Raw genomic sequence first — 26,265 nt, 5'->3', positions numbered from 1 at the left:
TTGTTCCCTGCCGGTTCGCCGCTTCAGGGCGCCGAGGTGTCAGCGTCCCCGTGCAATCCTCCGAGGAGGGTTGTAGAACGGTCAGTTTGGTTGTTCCCTGCCGGTTCGCCGCTTCAGGGCACTGAAATAATTGTTCAATCAAATCCAGAGCCCAGTCTCGAGAGACTGGTTCATTTATCTGAATTTCTGGCAGCGTGGAAACTTCTGCCAAATATTTTCTCTATGGGTCCTGCACATAATAGAAAAGGGTTACAGAATTCAGCTCGGTTCTCGTCCGCCCAGATTTCAGGGGGTCCTCCCTACGGTAGTGGGCTCACAGCAGGCTCTGGTTATGGAGCAGGAAGTACTGACACTTCTTCAAAAAGGAGCTATAAAAGGGGTTTCTCCTCCCAGCAGAGAGTCAGGGTTTTACAGCCATTACTTCATTGTTCCAAAGAAGGATGGAGGGTTGCGTTCTATTCTAGATCTGCGCCATTTAAACAGCAGAGTTCAGAAACTCAAGTTCAGAATGCTTACACTCAAACAGATTGTATCACAGATTCAGTCCGAGGACTGGTTTGTCTCAGTAGACTTGAAGGACGCGTACTTCCAAGTATCTATCCATCCTCATCACAGGAAGTTCCTGAGGTTCGCTTTAAAAACGGGGGCGAAGCATACCTGTATCGGGTTCTTCCATTTGGCCTAGGTTTATCACCCGCACCTTTACAAAATGCGTGGATGCAGCTCTGGCTCCTTTGAGACTCCAGGGCATTCGCATATTATATTATATCGACGATTGGTTGATCCTAGCTCAATTTGAGCATATGGCAGTTCGGCATCGAGATGTCGTTCTGTCTCATTTAAAGATGTTGGGGTTGCCACTCAAGGGTGTAATATGGGTTTATCTAGGCCAGTCACTCACTGTGAAACAGTTTCAGACTGTGGGTCTCATGTCAGCTGCGTTCAACTTAATTACTTTTGGCCTTCTGTACATGAGACCCCTGCAGTGGTGGCTCAGGACCAAGGGGTTTTCTCCGAGGGGAAATCCGTTTTCGCATGATCAAGGTCACGCGGCTATGCCTTCGTGCCTCGGTCATGTGGAAGAACCTTGGTTCCTCGCCCAGGCCCAGTGTTGGGGTTTCTTGTCAACGCATAATGCTATCGACGTATGCTTCCCTCACAAGTCGGGAGTGATCATGAGTGGTCGCTCGGCGTAGGGTCCGGACAACACACTGACGATCTCGTATATCAGAGCAGATATCCTGTTGAGGCAGGGGCTGAGGCCCGGGGAATGGAGACTTCACCCCGAGGTGGCGGAGCTTCTATGGGAGATCTTTGGTCAAGCCCCCGATATCAATGCTCCCGGGAGTTCTACCTGGGGTGCGACTCTCTGAGGAGGGTCGCAGCGCTGCCAGTTCGGTTGTTCCCTGCCGGTTCGCCGCTTCAGGGCGCCGAGGTGTCAGAGTCCCCGTGCAATCCTCTGAGGAGGGTTGTAGAACGGTCAGTTCGGTTGTTCCCTGCCGGTTCGCCGCTTCAGGGCGCCGAAATGATTGTTCAATCAAATCCAGAGGCCAGTCTCGAGAGACTGGTTCCCTTATCGGAATTTCTGGCAGCGTGGAAACTTCCGCCAAATATTTCTCTATGGGTCCTGCACATAATAGAAAAGGGTTTAACGGAGTTGTGGAAACGGTGGGCTTGGCCTCTGAGGGGGCCCAGCTCATAGAATCCGGTCTCTCGACTGAGGTCGTTGAGACCGTCCTTCAATCCAGAGCGCCTTCCACGAGAAAACTATGTACATTGAAATGGAAACTGTTCTCTACATGGCGTGGAGAACGTTTTTTAAATCTTGTTAACTGCCCGGTTGGTACAGTTCTCGATTTCCTCAAGACCGTTTCTCTGCTGGATTATCTCCCTCCACCTTAAAGGTGTTCGTAGCGGCTATATCTGCTTATCACCCCTCTCGGGGCTTCTTTTGGGAGAGATCCTCTTATTATTTGTTTTCTCCGTGGTACATTGAGGCTCAGGCCTGCACTGCAATCTAGAGCACCGGCTTGGGATTTGGCCATTGTACTTGAGGGTCTGGCCTTGGCTCCCTTCGAGCCCATTGAGGAGGTTTCAGAAAAATTCCTCACTCTAAAGACTATATTTCTCCTTGCTATTTCGTCTATCAATAGAATGGGTGATTTACATGCTCTGTCGGTTGCTCCTTCATGTCTGGAATTTGCACCTGGTATGGTGAATGCATTCCTCTACCCTAGACCGGGTTATATTCCTAAGGTCCCACTAAATGTTGGGGGCCCAATAGTGCGGCAGGCCTTTTATCCTCCTCCCTTTAATACCCCAGATCAGGAACAGCTTAACCTGTTATGTCCAGTCCGGGCTTTAGATGCCTACGTTCACAAAGCTGCTCTGTGGCGTAAATGTGAGCAATTATTTGTTTGTTTTGGGTCACTCAAGAGAGGATGCCCTGTATCTAAACAGGTGATGAGTAAATGGATAGTCGAGGCTATTTCATTGGCTTATGAAGCGGCCGGACGGCCTTCACCTATGGCTGTGCGGGCCCATTCTACTCTGAGTTTGGCGGCCTCTATGGCCTTAATTTCGGGAGTTTCCCTTCTTGACGTGTGTAATGCAGCAGGATGGTCCTCTCCGCTTACATTTGTCAGGTTTTATGACCTTGACCTCTCCACTCCTGGGGCAAGGTTGCTTGCTTTTTAGTGTGCGCAGGACTTCACACAGAACGGGCATTTGTCACTATGGCGTAGTGGGTATGGGGTTCCCACCGCGTCTCAAACGCAGCTCGAGTTCCATTGAAAGGGAACGTCTCAGGTTACGTATGTAACCCTGGTTCCCTGATAGGGAACGAGACGCTGCGTTTGCCTGCCATACTTCCTGCATGCCCTGATCGACTTGCTTCAGGTTTTTCAAAAGCTGTCGCGGTCTGATTTCAGGGCTGCTTTATAGTTTCCTGGTCTATGACGTCACCTATGTCGTAGTGGGCTTCCATTGGACTGATTTTACACGTGCTTCATGACGTAATCATGCAGAGCGTTCCCACCGCGTCTCAAACGCAGCGTCTTGTTCCCTATCAGGGAACCAGGGTTACATACGTAACCTGAGACGTTTTTCCGCATGTATGTATATATCTTTTTGTGATTTTTTTTTACATTATAAGTAAACCTCAAGGAATATATATATAAAAAATCCATGTCATGACAAGAAAGGAAGAGTAACATCATACCGGTAGTGACCAGCACACTTGTCGTTGGGAATGCTAAAAACAGAAAAAGACAGACCTGTAGTCATTTTTTGTCACATACTTTAAAATGAAAAATTACATTCACAATATTCTACAATCACTCTTTCTACAATACTCTTTGCAAATCTAATTAAAAAAAGCTTAGCTAAATTGTAATGATTTGGCTGTTTGAATTGCATGAATAAATCAATTCAATTATCAAATTATTATTCAATTAAAAAACAGTTCAATAAATCAATCGAAACATGAACATGCTTTTTGTGTCGTAAGTGTAATGTGTATGTCCATTTAGACAAACGTAAAGCACCAGTTCTTTTTGGCATCTGTTAATAATTATGTGTGTTACTTATTAGTTAATAAGTTTCTTTATGAATCAATAATTAGTACATCTCATACAGTATAAAGCCATATTCACCTGCTGTTGTTGTTGGCCACATAAAGTCCATAGGATCTTCCATAGCTCCATAATCGCTCATAAAGTCTATAAACAAAGAAAAACAGATACAGTCATATTGTGTAGCTAATATGGTGAGCTTTTCTTGCAGTAACTGATCATTTTTTATTTTTCTAACCTGCTTGTACGGACTGCAGCCCCACCAGTAGAACGACCCATTTCAGCATCCACATCTGGGACATCCTCACAGTCCCTGTGGAGACAAGATCCATCCTCAAGAGCTAAAGTGTGCTGTCTGTCAGCACTAGCTCTTTTATACTGGCTCTTAGTTTACTTTGGGACCATCTATACTGTGATCAGAAGGTGGATCCTAGGCGTATGCATTATTGTGGCATGTTATCTTTCCATTGAATAAGAAAAGCTGTGTTTGAGAATAAACATTGTTTATGTAAACCCTGGTGGCAAAAAAACACTTTGTCACTCACAACATAGTGTTTATCTCTGTTATTATCTCAAATTAAACAAGGATGTGATGGTTCGTTTTATTGTAACTCGGGGGCTAGACCAATTTGTAGAGACGCACTGTAAAATTCACGCCCTAAATGTCTACCTTGCATTTACATTTAAGGCATTTGAGGGATCCTTGTGCTTTGCATATGTTATAGAGTTATCTGCTGGAAAAAGTTTTTTGGGAGTTTTAAAAAGATGATCAAGCAATCAATTCTATATTTTTGCATGTTTATATATTTTTTTATTAAAATCAAGTGGCTTCAATCTCTTCATTTTCATTTTGACATTGCTTCAAAAAATAACTATCATAATACAATAAATAAAATTTTGTTTATCTTGTATGTGTTACTCACTTAACCTATAAAATTAACTTGTTAGACTCATATTATTAATAATCGTCTTCCTAGATGGTCCTAGATGGTCAGTCATCTAATCCTCTGTAAACACAGCAGGGTGTTGTGATGATCTCAGGCACAATAGTGCAGCTTTAAGCGGAGAGCTTTAAGTCCCATTCACACCAATGACGATAACTAGGCCTATAACTATAAAGTTTTAATAAATCTTCTCATTTTATGAGAATTGGGATGTCCCCACCACAACTATAACGATAATGACACAGAGGAACAATATTTCGTTGGAATTTCTTTCGGAATTTTTTTTCAGTTAATGGAGGATAAAAACCAACAATGACATTCAGTCAGAATCCACCTTTTTTAATGCGCTCATAGCATTTAAAGTGGCAGACAACAAAACTGCAGCTTGCGCGTATAATAAATAAATGTTAATATGCTTCGGTATGGAGCTAACGTTTCGCCACTGAATAAAAAATAAAAAAGGAAATTGCGAGTTTACATTTTTTCTTTAGAATTGCGTGATATAAACTCACAATTCTGACTTTTTTTCTCAGAATTGTGTGATACAAAAACCCAATTTTGAATTTTTTCTCAGAATTGGGAGATATAAACTCACAATTGTGAGAAATTTTTTCGAATTGTAAGAAAAAAATCAGAATTACAAGATATAAATTCGCAATTGCAAGTTTATTTCCCGCAACTCTGAAATTATAACTAGTAATTGTGAGTTTATACCTCACATTTCAGGGGGAACAAAATGGCAATTATCTTTTAGTTTTTTATAATAATAGGAATAATAGGTAATTGCAACTTTTTTATCTCACAATTCTGACTTTTTTTACTCACAACTGGGGTTTAATTCTCGCAATTCTGAGAAAAAAGTCCGAATTGTGTTTTTATATCACGCAATTCTGAGAAAAAAAGTCAGAATTGCAAGAATTAAACTCACAATTGTGAGGGAAAAAAGTCAGAATTCTAAGACATAAATTCGCAATAGTTTGAGTTTATACTTTTATCAGACATTTCTCAGAATTGTGAGATGTAAAGTTCAATTCTGAAAAAAAACATCAGTTAAAAAAATTCTGACTTTATACCTCGGAATCATGAGTTTATATCTTGCAAATCTGAGTCCAATTGCAATTGCAAGAAGAAAAAAAAAAGAATTGTGAGATAAAAAGTCGCAATTTCTTTTTTCTTTTTTAAATTCTGTGGCGGAAACAAGCTTCCATAGTTTTGATGTGTGTGCCCATAATTTTTTATCACGTATTTAGGATGGGCACCAAAAAAAAAAATACCCTTCACAGACGGTGATGATGCATTTGCACATTTATTAATCTACATTTATAACACTTTATAATAGTTTGTGTTTAATTACCTTAGCATTAAATGACAGAAAAATGGTTAACGCTGCTTAATGTTTCAAAAATTATGGCAAATTTGCAAATTCATAACGCTATGGTATAGGCTATTGTTGTAGTTTCATTCACCACTATAGTTATAAGTTTACCCAACTAAGACTTCTGCTTCTAAAAACCCTGGTAATGTAAAGAAGGCCTTCTCTTTTTTTTTTTTTTTAGCTTTTATAGTTGTTATCATAGGCTACTTGATGTCAAAATTTGATGTGTTCACAAATCGCTGTCTTTGATTAATTAAAAATATACGCTAGGCTACAATACAAGCCATAAATACAAAAACTTTTATAAGCAAACCCAAACATTTATAGGACCATTATTTGATCCACTAGTTGGCATGCCAGCAGAGCTGTGTATACTATTAAGCCTTGTCGCGGTCTGTTTGACATTTTTGAAACCTAATTCTCTGAAACCCGTTACGATTGATTGAAAATACAATCTATATTTGTCATTGCCTCCAGAGACATTTAGATGTTTAAACATTTCCTTTCAATTACCTTGTTGATTCTCTGTCATCATCCCACTTATATTTAAAGTGATGTATGGGGATTAAATATTGATGCCCACTGAATGCACATCAATTTGCGTTTTTTTATTACGTTTAAAAGACAGTGTAGGTCTACTTAATATAGGTTCAAGCAAAATTGAAATGTTTTTGTTATATTATTATTAATTTATTATGATTCAAATAGTACAAAGTAGGCCATGGTGCTCTAGGCACAAACCCCACAAACATTGTGAAAGTGTCAATAGTGATTCATAAAAATGATTTCTGCCTTCCGAGAAGGTCTATTATAGTAATTCCTTCAGGAAATGCAATTCTGGTTTTAAAATGTGTTATCGAAATTCAATCAATTATAAAGAAAGATGTTCAACACTCTTTGTTTGCTGTCGTATCCAAAAGGTCCTGAATCATAATCATAATGAGTTTATGATACATTTCCCATTCCCACATACATTTACCGATTGTATTTTACATTTAGCCTATATAAAAATATAAAAACAATATTTTTATTTATATATATTGTTATGTTTATATATTATATTAAATAACATTGTTTCCTAATACAAACATATATGTATATATATATATATATATATATATATATAATGTATGTATGTACAAACACACACACACACACACACACACACACACACACACACACACACACACACACACACACACACACACACACACACACACACACACACACACACACACACACACACACGCACACACAAGCCCTCTTTATGTTTAACAAAGAAATTCATCAACATAAAAATACTTGAAAAGTTACATCTAAAGGAAATCTAGATACCCAGGACATTCATTACTTTTATTTTTAAATAATTTATTTAGTTTTATTTAAATACATGCTCTATGCTTGTAAAATACATTTAATTTAACCTGTCCTCAGCATGGTCACAATTTAATGTTTAAAAATGCATCAAATTCAAAAATATGCATTTAAATTTAAAGGGGTGGTTGATTATTTACATTTATTCATTTAGCAGAAGCTTTTATCCAAAGCGAGAACAGTAAGCAGTTAAACTAACAAAAGGACAACAATATGCAAGTGCTATGACCCTTACCCACAGTACATATACTTTATATATATATATATATATAATAGGAGAGAAAGTGTTAGTATTAATGGATCAAGTGTTGATTATGATTTCACTTTTCTAACTTTAGTTAGTGTGTAATTTTGCTGTTTAAGCATAAATAACATGTGAAAAAGTTACAATGCTCAAAGTTCAAAGCAAAGGAAGATATTTGCTTTTAAAAAATCGTTTCATAAGGACTACAACAAACGGCTGGTAGGGACTACACGACATTCCTCCCGGGTTAGTGACATCACTAACCCTAAAATTTAAAGAAATCCTGACCCCCATAGTCCATGTTGAGAGGAGGAAGAGTTGTTGTAGTTGTGCATATTTGTGAGTCTGCTCAAGCTGTCGCATCCGTCTTTTCACATGCATACATTATGTAACACAAATGCAATAGCATGTCATCTGTAGGCATCTTACAACAGTTCCCACAGGAGCGATTTATAGAGGGAATGCATTGACGTCACTTTCCCACCGGAACACGTCCCCCTCCGCCGGACTGAGTGGCAGAAGAGCTGCTGCGTGACTGGATTTAATAGGGGAAACTGCGAAAACGCGAGTAAAACAAATGATTATCAGTTTAAACTAAAGATTGGACTCAATATAGTGTTCCTTACAACTTACTAAAGATCCAGTGATCCATGGATATTAACATGCAGCCAGGAATCGTGTTTCCTGACATTTATATGTGCCTGATTTCAACGCCGGGGAAATACATACAGCAAATTTGCCTGTGGACGCTTTATATAAATACAATATAGGTACATCCGGGTGATCACTTATATCAATGTTATATATATATATACATATATATATATATATATATATATATATATATATATATATATATATATATATATATATATCATATTGTCTAGACCTAAAACTTGTATAGTTTTTTGTCAGTGTTTAAAAATGTCAAATTATGCAGAATATACGATGGTTTTTACTGACCCTCAAAAAGGGACAACTTTAACATGCTGTAAAAAAATTATTTGTGAGGTATTTTGGGCTAAAACTTCACATACACTATGGGGACAACATAGACTTATTTTACATATTGTAAAAAGGGGCATTATAATGCCCTTTAGAGGGCAGATATCTGAAATATATCAAAGGATACAAAAAGTAAATCTTGAATTATATTTTACATTAAAAAATTGCGTTGAGTTGTGTCCTAATTTTGTGTCAACTCAGTCAGGGTTTTTTATAATTTTTAATAAATCTGGGGACCCCTTTCCTATTTCCTGCTCATTGTGGATCTCACAGTATGACACAGTCCTAAAAGTTATACCTTTTGTATATTTTATACAAACAATGTTGAAGTCTCTTCGGTCACAGCTTTAACATGTCAACTCCGTCACATAATAGTTTCGGTAGATAGTTATGCGATAAATCGTTATAATTACTAAACGATTATAATTACTAAAGTAACTAACCCTAAACCTAACCCTAACTTTATAGTTAGTATATAATTAATATGACTCAGTACAATGTAACTACATCACCTTAAAATAAAATGTCACCTTTGTTTTGCATATGAGGAATTATTCTAATGTTGTTTCATAATTTTATTTACATATTTGGCCTTATACAAAGCATTTTTACATCTACTGTCTCCATGAATTCAAAAATGATGATCCTAATTTTTATGGAATATTGCAGTTCTTAGAATTAATAATTTATTCGTAGGCTACACAATTTTTATTTATTTTTTTACAACCTGGTAGCAAAATAGCAAACCTTGATAGACTTCATAGAAATCCAACATGCCAGTTTCCCACTGCTTAAGTCATGCAGGTCTGCACAAATAAAATGTACGTAACTGATGCAGTTTAAAGACTGGCTACAGATCCTTTGGATTCACATTGGGAACATTTCTGGTGGTACATAATAAAGCTTATCATTACACTCAACCTAACATACGCTTCTTATATTCTGTGAGCTAATGGAGACCCAGAAGAATGAGACGTACTGTATCACTAAAAGGAGAAACTAACCACTTAAAGGATTGTTGTATTAAATTAAATATTAGTTTAAAATGAATCAGTTGTCTTGTCAATCAGTTGTTGTAACCTCAGTTGGACTTTTGTCAACTCCCTCTATTATGAATGAGATCACTGGAGGCAAGCTAGTTGAGGACCCAAATGCAACTTTAATTATAAACACATAATCAAACATAAAAAAAGGCATGGCAAGGCATGAAACAAAAACAGAAACAAGAACAACGACAAGAAACATTCAATCCTAGACGAATACACAGCGCAAACATGAGGGCTTAAATACACAGACTAATTACAAGACAAGGAACACATGTGAACAATGATCATACACTTATGTGTATCATACACTCAAGGCTTGTTCGACTTGAACCGGCGCTGCGCAGACCGATCGGTTGATGACATCAAAGTACCGCGAGAGCGATTCAAAAGCATAAGGAGCCGTCTGCTCTCTAATCGCTCTCGCGGTACTTTGATGTCATCAACCGATCGGTCTGTGCAGCGCCGGTTCAAGTCGAACAAGCCTTCATACAACTAATGACAAGACACATGGAAGGATCACATGACAATCAGGGAATCACATGACAGACAAGAACAAGCAACAAGACATAAGACTTGGGCTGAAATTCTTCCATTTAAGAATTTGTTTAATGCAGCATCCAAATGTTTATAGGTGTGTTTGGGTTGTTTTGTATAAAAAAAATCTAATTAATATATCAAAGAGTTGTTTTTGGTGGTGATGATTAGACGAGATCTGCGGTGACTTCACAATCGTGTTGCATTGAGGTATGGAACTGCCTGTAGTGTACATATGAAGTAGACTCGCTCCCTCGGTCAAAATCGAGGGAATGAGAGCCTGTTCATATAAGCTTCCCTCGTCCACTTCACGAAGTGGAATGTACCTCAAAATAGTGGCAGGGATTCTCCCGAGGGGAAGTGCTTAGGGAAGTTCGCAAGTGCGTGTCTAAAAGCGGACTGGAATGCAGCCCCACACCGTGTCACCCTCAGTATTTAACACTCAGGAGAAGGTTTCTGTTCATTTTGAAATAAATATTTTATTATTTTTTTCCATTTTTAGTTAAAATATTAAAACATCAACTGAACTACATGATATTGTGTGTGATTTACTGAGAACATTGGTTATAGGCTATATGTTTAATATTAAAAAGGAGCGTAAAGAGAATTCAGGACTTTAAGGAACTGGATTGTTCATAATAACCCTAACCCAGGACATTTTTTTTAGAGAATGTATTTTTTCACTTAGCTTCTTTACTAAACACCATTATTACATAATTGAAGACTTTACAGTTTACACTGTTGTTGGGTGGATCAAATTAAAATAACATGATTCTTAATGTGTCTGACAGAGTTTACACAATTTAAGTTGAAGTGAAGAAATGTATATTTTTTAGAAAAACCTGAGACCTTGGTCTACAAATATATCAGTTTATAATAATGTGATATCAAAGAATAAAAACTAACTTCTATGTGTGTGTGTGTGTGTGTGTGTGTGCGTGTGTTTGTGTTTGTGCATGCGTGCGTGCGTGTGTGTGTGTGTGTGTGGGTGTGTGTGTGTGTGTGTGTGTGATGTGTGGCCTGGTAAACCCTACATTATGGGGACAAAATGTCCCCATAAGGATGGCAATATCTGAAATCCTTGTTCGTGTGGGGACATTTTTTGGTCCCCATGAGGAAAACAGCTTATAAATCATACTAAGTGATGTTTTTTGAAATTGTAAAAATGCAGAAAGTTTTCTGTGATGGGTAGGTTTAGGGGTAGGGTTAGTGTAAGGGAATAGAATATACAGTTTGTACAGTATAAAAATCATTATGTCTATGGAAAGTCCCCATAAAATATGGAAACACTACGTGTGTGTGTGTGTGTGTGTGTGTGTGTGTGTGTGTGTGTGTGTGTGTGTGTGTGTGTGTGTGTGTGTGTGTGTGTGTGTGTGTGTGTGTGTGTGTGTGTGTGTGTGTGTTTTTTTTTGGATAATTTATTATCAATCTTTCCCTTCTAAGATCTTCTTACCCACATACATGGTAGAATCAACTTCACATGTATAAGAACAGAATACCATTTTAAATACATCTATCATAGAATTAAATACTATACATTTTGGGAAACATGAGGGTGAATTAATAAATGGATTTTTATTGTTTGGGTAAAATATAATCTTGACTATAATCTTGCCATCCAGAAACTCATACCAACAAAGTACACATTAGAGTGTAAATTCAGGCTTAGTGTGTCATACTGTCCTGTGTATCTTGTATTCATGGTTCTTTCATGACTCACACCCTTGTTAGTTTGAGATGATAGCAGCGATAAATGTGCGTGACTGAAAGTTTTTACCTGTCAAGCTTTCTATTAATACTGTTTATTCTCAAACACCACCAGAACATTACATGTTGATAGGACTGAAAGATAATATTATAATTGTCAATAAGCCTAATCAGATTAAACTTCCTTAAAGACACTATAAAAGAGCAAGTGCTGACAGAGAGCTCACATCAGCTCTTGAGGATAGATGTTGTCTCAACGGGGACAGTGATGATGTCCCAGATGTGGATACAAGCAGATTAGCTCAACTTTGTTCAAAATATGAACACTACAGCAGGCTATATTTAATAAACATGGCATGTTGTCACATGGCATCATGTTGAAATCATATTTTATTCTCCATTTCTGAACACTCCACCTCTTGAAGATGGATAGTAAATTACCCCTGGGACAAAGTCTTCTTCAAGCAATATAAGAAGCCTGCAGAGATAGGCTACTGATGGTATGGATTCAGCATTCACACTTAGGTTATATTGTGTGTGATGTGGATGATAATCTGTGGCCACCAAGGATTTTGAAATTAAAGTCTTTCTGTGATAGCCTATGTCTATAGGGAACCAAAACGTAAAAGTTTGTTTTGGTGTTAGTATATAGTCTATAAGCTATTTACTTTTAAAAATGAAAAGAATGCAATATTTCATTATTAATTAAGGAATAATATAGGGACCTACAGTTTAAAGGGGTTCATTTTTGAAATTATGTACACTCAAAAAAATGATATGTTGGACTAACTTAACTTTTTTATGTCAACAGAATGCACATAACTGGGTTATGTTGGATTTAAGTAACATTATTTATTTCGGTAAACGTAAGTGAATTACTTAAGGTAAATGCAATGTTGTTTAGTTGAATCAACTTACCAGTCTTGGTTTTGTTTTAAACAATAAAGTTAATTAACTACAATTATCCTAAAATTAATTTTTTTAAATTCATCCAAAATAAATAATCCATTTTCATTCTGTTCCAGTTTTTTATTGAATCCATTCAATAACAATTCTGAAAACTTTCAACCAAAATTCCAACAAGAATAACTTGTACAAAATATGTAATCTCAAAAGACTAACTTTACTTTTCAAAATGTAAAGAATCTGCTTATTACAAGAAAATAAAAATAAATAAAAGCATGTTGTCTTTAATTAAAGGATTTATAAAATATTCACATACATGTGTTATACTTGAAAAATAATAGCAGTCTTCTTTTGCCTCCTTTTAATTGCATAAAAACAAAACAAAAAAAACAACAGTATTATGTATGTACTGTATGCAACAGTATGCAACATTATGGAGAAAACAAACTCCATTACGCCTTCCTGGCTCTTGGTCCTGACATCAAGTTACTCCTGACATCAAGTTACAGCGTTTACGAAAGGAGTTTATTTTTCAGGACCTGGACCTCGTTTGAAAGCTTGTGTGCATCTAGCTCCATAAAAATCTTTTGAAATGCTTCAAAAGTGTACCTCAGGTCCTGTGGGTAAGCCAAGTTTAAAGTGTAAATTAGACCAAGCATCACAGAACAAGCATTAGCCACATTGTTCAGGTTTTCGAGTATTTGGACGCCTTCAATGATAATGCCGACATCTTCATAAGCGTCTGTAGCATCTGCCCCTTCATGTACGATGACATAAATGCCTAGGGTGGTGTTGCGCACTGAAGTTTGGGCTTCATCATGTTCAACATCCTAAAAAAGTAAAACACAAATAGAAATAATTAATAACAGATCTGGGGAGAAAGTGGGAGTTGGTTGTAAAGAAACATACAATAGGTTTTTTTTTAAGTAAATAACTTACCAAGTACTCCTTCACAAGGTTTGTGGGGTCTTCGTTCATGTAAACCGTAAGGGCTTTCAAGATGCATTCCCATTTTTTTCGATGGTGTCATTCTGAAAAAATTTGAAATGAGCATTAGTTAGCACTTTGCTTTTTAGACTTGTTACTGTACCTGTAACATTTTAAGTAGCATTATACAGATTATTCCACTGTGATGTTTTCATTCAAGTCAAGTTTGTCATTCTTGTGATTACATGAAGAAACAGAAAAACTGAGAAAGATTAAATCCAGAAGAGCTGCGTCAACATCTCCAAGACACCTGAAGAATCCTTCCTGCAAAGCTAACTGAAAAACTATGAGCAAGTGTACCTGGACAAAAGCAAAGGCTGGTCACACCAAGTATTGGTTTTATGTAGTTAATAGAAGTTAAGTAAATAAAATCTATTTATGGCATTATGTTGAAAACAGTACAAAAATTACTGTAGCTTCGCAGGAAGGTTTCTTCAGGTGTCTTAGAGATGTTGACGCAGATCTTCTGGATTGAATCTTTCTCAGTGTTTCTGTTTCTTCATGTAATCATAGACAGACTTGATGATGATGAGATCCAATCTCTGTGTGGATCATATTGGCTATTGTCAGACTCCTTGTGCATATAAAGATGTCACTGGATTATTACAATTAATGGCAAAAAGAATGTTTGGAAATGTAAACCGACATTTTGTACAGACACTGCAGTAAAAGATTTAAATACCTGGCTTAAAACCATTTTTTTTGGGTTCTGTTTCTCTTGGCCTCAAGAACATACTCCACGGAGTCTACAACTTTAAAATTTTCCCTGTAATATTCTTTACGCTTAAATGCAGAGGCTAGTGGACCACCATGCTTTATTGCTGTGAGTAAAGGATTTGTTGTACTTAAAGATGTAACAAGGTCTTTGACTAGAAAATCATCATTGTCAATCCTGTGCTTTTGTAAGGTGTCTACAATAATTCTGAATGACAAAGGGAAAGAAGCATCACTCAGTAAATAATGCAAGTCCTCCAACAACTCATCGACAGCTGTGCCTGGGACATGATAGTGATTCTCAAGCTTCAACAGCAAGGAAGCAAATTTTAGCTCTACCAACTTTGGCAAGTTCTCTGGAACCTCTCCTGTATCAATACAATCGGAATCCTCCTCTAACGTAGATGTATTGATTTCTTCGTTTGAAAGAGTGTCATCAGGTATTCCTCTTACTTCTTGTGTTTTCACTATTCCTTCCTTAAAATCAGTCAACGAACACTGACAATGTTTTCGCCTCTTATGTGAATTAAATGTGCTATACACATTTGATTTAAACAAGCAGTCCTTAAACATACAACTTACTGTCTCATGACTGCGCAAATGCTTATTTATGTGGAGAAAGTAATCATTTACTGAAGGAATGTCAGTAACACCACAAACATGACAATTTATCTTTGTACTTTCGCTAGAATTTTGCTTTTGAGGTTGCTGCTCACTACCATGTGATCTGCATAAGTGGGACCGCAGTGCATTCCAGGTTTTAAAAGTGCATGGACAGTAAGAATATGCGCATGGATATGCTTGTCTGCGGCCATAGTGTCCATGTACCAACCTGAAGTATTTTAAAAGCTTTGATCTTGATGTGTGAGACGAGCCACAATCTCTGCACAGCCACATGTAGGACTCTAGAACTCCAAAACTCTGTGAGAAAAAAAACAAGATGTAAGTCACCAAAGAATAATAATGATATAAACAACACTGTGACACTTTATAATAACGTTCAGTTATAAGTGACTTAAAAGTTATTAGTTAATGATAAACTAATAATTTACAAAACATGTCTATATTCACATATGATTAATAAGTGCTGTGCTAACATTTTATGAATGTTTTGTTAAATTAGTTATAAGTCACTTATAAGGTTATTAGTTAATGATGAACTAATCATTTACAAAACATGACTACATTCATAAATGACTAATAAGTGGTATGCAATTTTTTTTATTGTTTTGTTAATTCAGATATAAGTAATTTATAAATTATTGGTTAATACAGGTTTATAAATTATTAATAAGTGGTATGCTATACAGTAAAAATCTGTATATCCATGATAAATAGTTTACACTTTAGATTAGGCCTAACCACCAAACTTGTATTACTTAGCTAACATCAGATGCCATCTTATTCACATGTCAAATGTGTTTATAGCTGTTATTTGGGTCTTCCAAAGTTTGAGAGTTAACATTTGACATTAAATAAAAATGCTCAACACCATTATTTGAGACAGTTATTAAAACTGATAACATTACTAAAATGTGAAAGTGCTTTGCTTTATACAGTAACGTACACACAACAATCTCTGTTAACACATAAATGGAGAAACTCTTATTAACTAACAATTTAATAAGTTATTTGTGTCTTTGTGTGAGGAAATTCACATCAAAGTTAACAAGTATGCATATTATAAAAGATCGAAACACACGAATGTAACGTTATGCCTAACGTTAACTAACAAAAATGCGAAAACCAGACGAGGAACGCGGCAACTTCATTAAAATAGCCTAACATACAAAACACGATATCCGCGATAATCTACTGACAGCTTCTAGCTTATATAAATGCATAAAAGTAAAATACCTCACCTCTGTGTCCACAAAGACAAAACGTTGATTGTGAAATGTTGCATTTGACTGCACAAAATGGCGATGAGGGAATTTGAGTGAGCTGAAGGATCGTTGGATGTGCTTTCCATCTGCGCATGTGCAAATACAGCTCCACCTGCTGACCAAAGTGCGGTACTGCAGAAGCAACACAACTGCATTTCATTCATTTAACACAAGTGAGCTGTGTAAATGGGAAATATCACTTTTTCTAATTTTGTCAACACAACTGTTTTAATTTTAATGCACAAACGTAAGAGCATTATTTAATTTAAACATAATTAGATTCTTAGGACCAACAACTACCAATTTTCATTTTTTTGAGTGTACGTACGAAGCAATGTGCTACTTGGACAAAAGCCCGAAATCGGTGCTCCTTCACACGAGTGACGATCGATAGGCTACTGTAGGCTGCGTTATGATGAGACACATTAAAATAGCGCCGGTATTGTGTTGGACAGTGCAGTGGTTAACTATGATTTTTATTCTAAAAAAAATTAACTAATTAAAATCTGCCTTTCTATAATATGCTAAAATAAGAACTTATGTGGATAATTGTTTCGGGACCACTGATGTCAACAGAAATCAATAGGATATATCTCACAGAAATGGGAAAAAATCAACTGAGGGAAATTTGTCCCGTTGAGTAGCTTGACGACAGGGACCTCTTATGGTAAGATGTAGGTAATACATTTCCCCCGGCCAGGTGCTGAAGGCTTTATGTACAGTGGGGATTCAAAATCTAAAATAAACATGGGTAGCCTATAGAACAGTTTTAGGAGCTTTTCTCACTGTAAATATGAAACCATGTAGGCCTACTAGAAATTACATTTAAGTATGGGCGACAATGCTAAATAGCATAAAATGATAAATTAAGATACTGATAAATATACAGGCAAACACGTATACAGGCCTACAGGCAAAATTACTTTCAGATCAAAATTTGTACTCCAATGCTTTGTAGGCTAGGAATATCAATGTGTGCAGACGGGCACTTTTCTAGAACAAAAACAAAACAAGAGACTGTAATTGATGCTCTTTATTATGCTTTATTACTCATTGGAAGGAAAATACATAATTATATCATGCATTACCAAAAAGAATAGTCTAAAGATTTTTTTTAAATGCCCCCTTCAAGAAATAACTAAATAGATTATGCTTAGAGTTAACTATACCACAAGATCAAACCACAAAGAAAAAAATAAGTGGTGCAATATTTGCCAAACTAATTTTAGCCATTAATACACTACAACAATCAGTTTAAATTGTCATTTTCGGTTATATATTTTATTAAGTTGTTGCCTTCTTAGTATGACAGATCAGCAGAAGTCAAGCAGGATCTTTTTATCCACGTGTGTTCTACTACACTGCAGAAAATTTAATTTTAGCAGTAAAAGACTGTAAAAGTGCTTTGATAAAAACCTCTTAATTTGTTATTTGCAACTTCCCTTACTGGCGAAAACCTGTAATGGATCTAACAGGACATTTAATTTTTTTTTAAATAGCTAAAGATTTTGGATGTAAAAGCTAACACTCATCTTATAATTTACATGAAAACCAGTAAACTGACATTTCCTAAAGTCCCTGTGTTATATCAGTTAATGAATTGTACAGGGTTTTACCATGAGTTCCCTAAACTTGAAATTTTCTCTATCGTCTTTTCGACGCTTCCATTTCAGCTGCTGGTGTCATTGCAAGGTTTTTTCCATTGTCTTCTTCACATTTGGTAGGAGTGCATGTGCAGCTCTCAACGTACATGTAGTGATGAAGGATCTCACTGCTATTGGCACACATTAGCATCACCTGTCGATTCTTTACTGTCTCCTCTCGACAGCAAGAACAGCTGTGCATCATGATGTTCTTTTCGATTGAATACCTGTGCAGGAAACACCAAAAAACACCATTCATATGAGTGTAGCACAGCTGATTGTGAGTTTATCTTATTATACAGTATCCATACAAAGGTTTGGATGCTTAAGCAAACTGAAAAATGTAAGAATTTTATTGGATACCTGACAAAATATCAAACCAAATGGCCAACAAATTAGTTAAATTCACTTTTCTGAGCCATTTCAGAGACTGGTTTCAATGTGATTTCTTTTTTTGTCTTTGTTTGTTTTTTTGGGAACTATTATATTAAAATGCGATATATAACACAGTAGTATGGTATAATATACTAGTATATAGCAGATTAAACCAATTGATCAATTATTATCCAACATAACATTAACATAGCATGAAAAGTAGCCAGTTTAAAACGCATCAAATGTCTGTATTCTCCCTTAATTTTGCTCTCTCTCACATCCGAGGTATTGACCTTCTCTCAACGGTGTTCAATCAAAATCACCAACATCATTTTAACAATCTGTTGAATTGATATTCAATAAGCTGATTTTAAATAAATACTACTACTAATAAAAAAGTAAAGAAATCAATATTGACATTTTTCTCCTTAATAAAATTAAAGAACATAATTCAAAAAAGGTTTTAGACTGTATTCAGACATGTCCTAAATGTTGGAAACCCGGCTGTGAACCTCATATAAAATGAATGGCAAATAAACGAGTTGTCATTAGTTTTACTCTGTAACTCTAAGACTTTTATGGTTCTTCTGAGAATTTGTTAGAAAAAATATGTGTGTGATCAATAGGTGTGTAATGCTCTCACATTGATCCGTCGTCGCAGTGGCCAGTGCAGGAAGTGACTTCTACATCCTTGATGGAAGTGCAGTCATTGACATGCAGACGGGTGAAGTTCTTCTTAAGAACACAGTTGCTGAGTTCACCTGAGAAATAATAGAGGCAGACATGCATTTTATGCAGCGCCTAGTATGCTATTTTTAATTTACGTAACATCTATTAAATGATCTGCATAAATACAAATAGAGTTTTTGTTCAAGGAAACAATATCTTACAGATCCTGCAGCATCCATCTTTGTCAAATTGCTCTGTTCCCTGTAAGGACACAAATAATAGAAAGGAAACATTGCTTAGAAATTTTGTAAAGTATGGTCAATTCCCTCAAAACTATGGAAGCTTGATGTTAGATATGATGGATCTCAACGTCAGAAATATCAGATATATTAAATCCAACCCCGGACGTCAAATCCCTGCCAGAAGATATCAGTCTTCTATGACCATGATGAGAGTTTGACTGGAAAAGCCAGAGAAGAGCAGAAGATGAAGTGCTGATAATAAAAGAGCAGAGTTTGCTGAATAATCTGTTGCATATGTTTCATTAATCAGTCAGACTTCATCTGAGTGCTTCAATGCTCATAGTCAGTCAATTCTGACAAGAAAAAAAAAAGAATTCTGAGATATAAAGTCTCAATTACCTTTGAGAGTTGATACCTCGCAATTCTTAGTTTAAAAAACAAAGCTTCCATACAAAACATTTATCACAGCCATTTGAGAAAAATTCCTTTTCCAAAACATATTGTACATTTTCTTTGATTTACTACAATTTACGTTTCATTTTCTTGCAACATTACATGAAATTCTATAACCCAAAGTTCAAACAGTTCAAACTACTTTCATAATCTTTAAAGGAAAATTTTGTCCCATACCATTTTGCCACCTGTATGACTTTATTTCACAAAAGGAGTTATTTACTGTATACTGCAGCAGAATATCCAAGCTGCTCTTTTTCACACAATGAAAGTGAAAGTTGACCAAGACTGTCAAGCAAGATTTTTATTGAACTGAAATTTTGTTCCTCACACAAAGACCAGAACTTTTATGATATTTTTATAGTGCTTTTTTTGGGGTCATTTTATGGGCCCCAATCCTCATTCATTGCTTGGAATAATATGATCGTGAGTAAATTATGACTATTTGAATGCATTTCTATGGCTGTGATAATGTTTTGAGATCATTGACAAAAACTGAAATATGTAAAATACGCATGTCTATACTCAAGCAGTAGCAGAAAGCAACAGGCACACAAAATACAAGCAGAACAAGGGTGTAATGTGTGCTCCTCGAATTACAGATACTCTACTTACAGGAACACAGTCATCTGGATTAAAGGGTGGGCATTGTTTAAAGCTCTCGATTGTCATAAACGTGCCATTCCTTTTCAGACAGGTAGCATTCATACATTTGAAATTGTACTCGTTTCCATCCTAAACAAAAAGAGAGACCGGTACATAAGAAAAACAGAGCAGATTCATTGTCCGATGAAAGCAACAAACAAAGAAAAGTTTGGTAATTTTTTCATTGAATCTACCTTGAGAACATGTCTGGTGTTGTCTGGTGCATCATAAATACAGGCATCTTGTGTACACGTTCCACAGCACTCTCCTTCTTTTTTCACATATTCAAACCCCTTGGAGTGAAAAACAAGTTTATTCAGTAGTTTTAATAATCCACTGGCACCTTTTACTGCATTTAAAAAAATTAAACAATATTTGGTAGAAAAACAAGCATATAAAAAGTCAGAATGTGAGCACAAAATGCTGCATTAGGGCTGGGCAAACGTAAATAATGATCAAAGATTTGAAATAAGCATCGGCCAAAAAAAATGCACCCAGAAGTGTTTGATGTGGAGTTGAAGCTAGAGCTTCTACTTACAGGCCCACAGTCTTGTGAACTCAAGGAAGGACATTCCGTTTTGATCTTCTCGGTCACAAATAAGCCATTAAATTCATGACAGGTAACAGTTTCACATGTGTAATTGCGGACTTCTCCATCCTAACAAAAGACAGACAGAATCCATGAGGATTGAAAACCAGAAAAGATTCTTTGTCTGATGAACTGAAAGTTTAAGAATAAAGTTTAAGGAAGTTTTCAATACCTTGAGAGTCTGTCTGGTGTTGTTTGGTGCATCATAAATACAGGCTATTTGAGTACATGTTCCACAGCACTCTCCTTCTTTTTTCACATATTCAAACCCCTTGGAGAGAAAAACAAGATTTTACAGTAGTTTTAATAATGAGATCCGTGTGTGTGTGTGTGTGTGTGTGTGTGTTTGTGTGTGTGTGTGTGTGTGTGTGTGTGTGTGTGTGTGTGTGTGTGTGTGTGTGTGTGTGTGTGTGTGTGTGTGTGTGTGTGTGTGTGTGTGTGTGTGTGTGTGTGTGTGTGTGTGTGTAAAACACATACATACATACATGTATAGACAGAGATACTTGTATATGTAAAAAAAGATTTTTAAAATTGCAAAGAATATTTATTTTTAAATTTTCGGTGCATATATATATATATAGTGTTTCAGCATGTAGAGTGGTTGTGCCTCAGGTGACCTGATTTTCATGTCCCAGCTTATGATCCTTTCTTACTCTTTCCTCCTTTCTCTCACACTTCGCTTCCTGACCAATCTAATTACTACTGTCCTATCTTAACACAGCCAAAAAAAACGCACTCTTCTTCTTCTTTCACATATTCAAACCCCTTGGAGAGAAAAACAATTTTACAATTTAAATAATAAAGCAGAAGCTGGATGAATGTAACTGGTAAACATGCCACAATGCAACTAATCAACAATGAAGCAATGTGAATATCTGAGAAAATAATGCTGCTTTGGTGCTGTACAAACTTCCTCGACTGTAGAAATGTGTACAATCAGATTAGAACAAGGGTAGTATCTGAGAATGCTTCAACTATTCAACATACAAACTGAACAAGTGTATGATGTGTGGAGTTGAAGCTAGAGCTTCTACTTACAGGCTCACAGTCTTGTGAACTCAAGTAATGACATTCTGATTTGGTCTTCTCAGTGATGAACGAGCCATTTATTTGATGACAGGTAACAGTTTCACATGTGTAACTGTGAACTTCTCCATGCTAACAAAAGACAGACAGAATCCATGAGGATTGAAGAAAAGAGCAGATTGTTTTTCTAATAAACTGTAATGATGAAGAAAAGTTTGAGAATATTTTTAAATGTACCTTGAGACTATGAGTGGTGTTGTCTGGTGCATCATAAATACAGGCATCTTGTGTACATGATCCACAGCACTCTCCTTCTTTTTTCACATATTCAAACCCCTTGAAGTGAAAGGCAAGTTTATCATTTTATTAATCAATGAATGTGTACAATCAGTTAAGAAAGAGTGTAATATCTCAGAAACTAACAGCAATTAAAAATACAAACTAAACAACTGTCTGACGTGGATTTGCAGCTAGAGCTTCTACTTACAGGTCCACAGTCTTGTGAACTCAAGTAAGGACATTCTGTGTTGGTTTTCACAGTCACAAACGAGCCATTAAATTGACGACAGGAAACAGTTTCACATATGTATTTGTATTCCTCTCCATCCTTCAAAAATACAGACAGGCACATGAGGATTAATTCAGAGATTCTTTGTCTGATGAACTGAAATAATGTAGCAAAGTCTGAGAATGTTTTCAAGTGTACCTTGAGAACACGTCTGGTGTTGTCTGGTGCATCATAAATACAGGCTATTTGAGTACATGTTTCACAGCACTCTCTCTCTTTTTTCATATTTTCAAACCCCTTGGAGTGAAAAACAAGTTTTTACAGTAGTTTTAATAATCCAGTGTAACCTTTATTGCATTTTCAAACAAATTACTTTTTTAAGCACTAATTTTCAAAAGAGTTAAGGGAAAATATATATGAAAACAGTATACAGTACTGTGTATGTAAGTCTTAGGCAAATTAAATGGCCTAAATCCACTGAATGCACATTCAAGGAATGTTTTAAATCTAATTGTTATTTCCCGTATGCACACTAAAGCAAAACATAAAAACACATTTGTGAAGTATCAAATGTGCACAGTACTATACGGTATATACATACAGAACAATTTTAGTCAGTTTTATGAAAAAAACATTCAAATATTGATTTCATTTTAAAGGATTTAAACAAACTATAAACTATAAATAAAGAATTATGACTAAAACTACAAGCTATGTAAAATTTGCAATGGATGTGAGCACACAATGTTGCATTAGGGCTGTGCAAACTTCCTCAATAAATAAAAAAAGTGGGTTAGGGTATGTGAACATTTGAAATAAGCAGCAGCCAAAAAAAAAAAAAAAAAAAACTCCAGAAGAAGAGTTGAAGCTAGAGATTTAACAATACTTACAGGCCCACAGTTAAGTGAACTAAATGAAGGACATTCTCTTGTGGTCTTTTCAGTCACAAACAAGCCATTACTTTGATGACAGGTAACAGTTTCACATGTGTAACTGTGGACTTCTCCATCCTAACAAAAGACAGACAGAATCCATGAGGATTGAAGAACAGAGCAGATTCTTTGTCTGATGAACTGAAAGAATGAAGAAGTTTGAAACGTTTTAAAATGTACCTTGAGAGTTTGAGTGGTGTTGTCTGGTGCATCATAAATACAGGCATCTTGTGTACATGATCCACAGCACTCTTCTTCTTCTTTCACATATTCAAACCCCTTGGAGAGGAAAACGATTTTACAAATTAAATAATAAAGCAGAAGCTGGATGAATGTAACTGGTAAACATGCCACAATGCAACTAATCAACAATGAAGCAATGTGAATATCTGAGAACATAATGCTGCTTTGGTGCTGTACAAACTTCCTCGACTGTAGAAATGTGTACAATCAGATTAGAACAAGGGTAGTATCTGAGAATGCTTCAACTATTCAAAATACAAACTGAACAAGTGTATGATGTGTGGAGTTGAAGCTACAGCTTCTACTTACAGGCCTACAGTCTTGTGAACTCAAGTAAGGACATTCTGTGTTGGTTTTCTCAGTCACAAACGAGCCATTAATTTGACGGCAGGTAACAGTTTCACATTTATAATTGTACTTCTCTCCATCCTATAAAAAGACAGATTGACTACATGAAGACTGAGGAAAAGAGCAGATTTTTTGTCATGTCAGATGAACTGAAAAGATCGAGAATTTTTTTAAATGTACCTTGAGAACATGTCTGGTGTTGTTTGATGCATTATAAATACAGAAGCCTTGTGTACATGATCCATTTGGGCACATGCTGACAGCACAATCTAAATCTAAATGGAAAAGAGTGTGAGGAGACTTGACACTTCAATTTTAAAACAAAACACATTAAAAAAAGAAACAAACTCTTTTTTTTAAAACTCTGATATTGTATTTTGGAATTATTTCTTGGACCATATTCCAAGAACAAATCATCGCAGTTTCCTTAGAACACATAATAAGTTCCATCAAAAGTATTACAATGAGGGTCACCCTAGCTACTGCATTGACCTGTTATTTCAGAAAACAAGTTAAATCAAAATAATAAACATCAGTTTCCTAGAGCATGGTTTAAACTCACATGGACACTCATACTTAGTGCAGCAGCCATTGTTATAATAAACCTTCTCAGGTGTAAGTCCATTGACACATGTAGGTATAACAGAGTCAGCTGGATCACACTGTACAGGGCTTGTGGTGACATCCCCATTTATGCACTTTTTAGTGGTACATCCTTCATTCCATGACTCTCCATTCTGTTAAAGATTCAAACAATATTGATGAACTGAGATTAATACAATGGACGTATCTATTTCAGTTCCATTGTAATTTTGCTGAAATTAATTTTTTGAGAAATGTAAATTGTACATGAACAATTTTTTTAACCTTTCTGTTGACATCAGTACAGTCATGTGGAACAGTTGAAACTGGAACTGTAGTAGTCTGAGGACATGGTTTCTGTGTTATTTCACTAACACAACTGGAGTTGCAGTAAGCAAAGTAGCACCAGCCCGCTTTATCAGTTTTGTTGTAGATCACAGACTCTATAAATAGAATTACAGAATATGCATACACTTGTTCATGGATTCACAATCACAAAACTGTATGAAAAAATTAGAAATTGTCATTCATGTATTACTTACCAGGTGGGAATGTTTGATTTGCATATGTGCAATGACAGCTCGTTGTGAGGACATTTTGAGGTGATGTGGTATGTGTCATTTCAATTGTTGATTCTGTATGCACCGTGAACATTGTTGATGGTGTTTGTGTCACTGTAGGTTCTGTTGTAAAAAGAGTTGATGTAACAAATGTTGTAGTTGATAGTGTTGTAGTTGATGGTGTTTCTGTTCCCGTGGGAGGTGGTGCTTCTGTAGATGGCGTTTGAGCAGTAACAGCAGTAGTAATTACAGGTGGTGTAGGTGTTGGTGGAACAGCAGTTGTAGTAACTGTTGATGGCGTTTCTGTTCCTGTGTGAGGTGATGTTTCGATCAATGGTGTTTCAGCAGGAACAGTAGTTGTAGAAATTTGTGGTGAGGTTGGTGTCTTTGGAACAGTTGTTGTTGTAGCTGTTGATGGCGTTTCTGTTCCTGTAGGAGGTGGTGTTTCTGTAGATGGTGTTTGAACAGTAACAGCAGTAGTAGAAATTTCAGGTGCTGTTGGTGTCGGTGGAACAGCAATTGTAGTAGGTGTTGATGGTGTTTCTGTTCCTGTGGGAGGTGGAGATTCTGTAGATGGTGTTTCAGCAGTAACAGCAGTAGTGATTCCAGGTGATGTAGATGTTGATGGAACAGCAGTTGTTGTAGATGTTGATGGTGTTTCTGTTCCTGTGGAAGGTGGTGTTTCTGTATATGGTGTTTGAGCAGTAACAGCAGTAGTAGAAATTTCAGGTGCTGTTGGTGTCGGTGGAACAGCAGTTGTTGTAGCTGTTGATGGTGTTTCTGTTCCTGTGGGAGGTGGAGATTCTGTAGATGGTGTTTCAGCAGTAACAGCAGTAGTAATTACAGGTGATGTAGGTGTTGTTGGAACAGCAGTTGTAGTAGCTGTTGATGGCGTTTCTGTTCCTGTGGGAGGTGGTGTTTCTGTAGATGGTGTTTGAGCAGTAACAGCTGTAGTAGAAATTTCAGGTGCTGTTGGTGTCGGTGGAACAGCAGTTGTTGTAGCTGTTGATGGTGTTTCTGTTCCGGTGGGAGGTGGTGTTTCTGTAGATGGTGTTTGAGCAGTAACAGCAGTAGTAGAAATTTCAGGTGCTGTTGGGGTCGGTGGAAGAGCAGTTGTTGTAGCTGTTGATGGCGTTTCTGTTCCTGTGGGAGGAGG

The 26,265-nt window shown here is 36.4% G+C and overlaps 2 protein-coding genes and 1 long non-coding RNA gene across 3 annotated transcripts in view; all 3 read right to left on the bottom strand.

Moving 5' to 3' along the window:
• The window catches only part of LOC143720620 (uncharacterized), a 35,136-nt gene extending 31,214 nt beyond the window's left edge, over positions 1-3,922 (bottom strand). The window contains exons 1-3 of the mRNA XM_077210204.1: positions 3,811-3,922; positions 3,654-3,719; positions 3,221-3,253 (exon numbers count right to left, since the gene is read on the bottom strand). Coding sequence (XP_077066319.1) covers positions 3,221-3,253; positions 3,654-3,719; positions 3,811-3,904 — 193 coding nt within the window. The 5' untranslated portion in view covers positions 3,905-3,922. The remainder of the gene's footprint in view (positions 1-3,220; positions 3,254-3,653; positions 3,720-3,810) is intronic.
• Positions 3,923-17,416: 13,494 nt separating this feature from the next.
• On the bottom strand, positions 17,417-22,742 carry LOC143720653 (intestinal mucin-like protein). Its single transcript, XM_077210308.1, has 9 exons — positions 22,643-22,742; positions 22,424-22,543; positions 22,174-22,272; positions 20,860-20,979; positions 20,516-20,614; positions 20,292-20,411; positions 19,203-19,242; positions 18,956-19,073; positions 17,417-18,164 (listed from the first exon to the last, which is right to left on the bottom strand). Exons 1-9 carry the CDS (start codon positions 22,727-22,729, stop codon positions 17,939-17,941), a joined length of 1,029 nt encoding a protein of 342 aa, XP_077066423.1. The 5' UTR covers positions 22,730-22,742; the 3' UTR covers positions 17,417-17,938.
• A 1,791-nt stretch (positions 22,743-24,533) lies between these two features.
• On the bottom strand, positions 24,534-25,208 carry LOC143720667 (uncharacterized). Its single transcript, XR_013196609.1, has 3 exons — positions 25,092-25,208; positions 24,835-24,992; positions 24,534-24,704 (listed from the first exon to the last, which is right to left on the bottom strand). It is a non-coding gene; the product is annotated as an uncharacterized LOC143720667 (long non-coding RNA).
• Positions 25,209-26,265: the final 1,057 nt, after the last annotated feature.

The sequence above is a fragment of the Siphateles boraxobius genome, unplaced genomic scaffold (genome assembly GCF_051911475.1).
Source record: "Siphateles boraxobius isolate OS27281-9 unplaced genomic scaffold, OSU_SipBor_1 65, whole genome shotgun sequence".
Taxonomy (NCBI): Eukaryota; Metazoa; Chordata; class Actinopteri; order Cypriniformes; family Leuciscidae; genus Siphateles; species Siphateles boraxobius.
The sequence above is the reverse complement of the archived record's forward strand: the minus strand, read 5'-3'. Positions and strand labels throughout refer to the sequence as shown.

Coding starts and splice junctions, on each gene's coding strand:
- LOC143720653 (XM_077210308.1), bottom strand. CDS start 22,729: ATGAAAAAAGAGAGAGAGTGCTGTGAAACATGTACTCAAATAGCCTGT. Junction 20,412..20,515: donor ACACCAGACATGTTCTCAAG/GTAGATTCAATG, acceptor CTTTTTGTTTAG/GATGGAAACGAGTACAATTT. Junction 18,165..18,955: donor CACTGCGACGACGGATCAAT/GTGAGAGCATTA, acceptor TTTCCTGCACAG/GTATTCAATCGAAAAGAACA.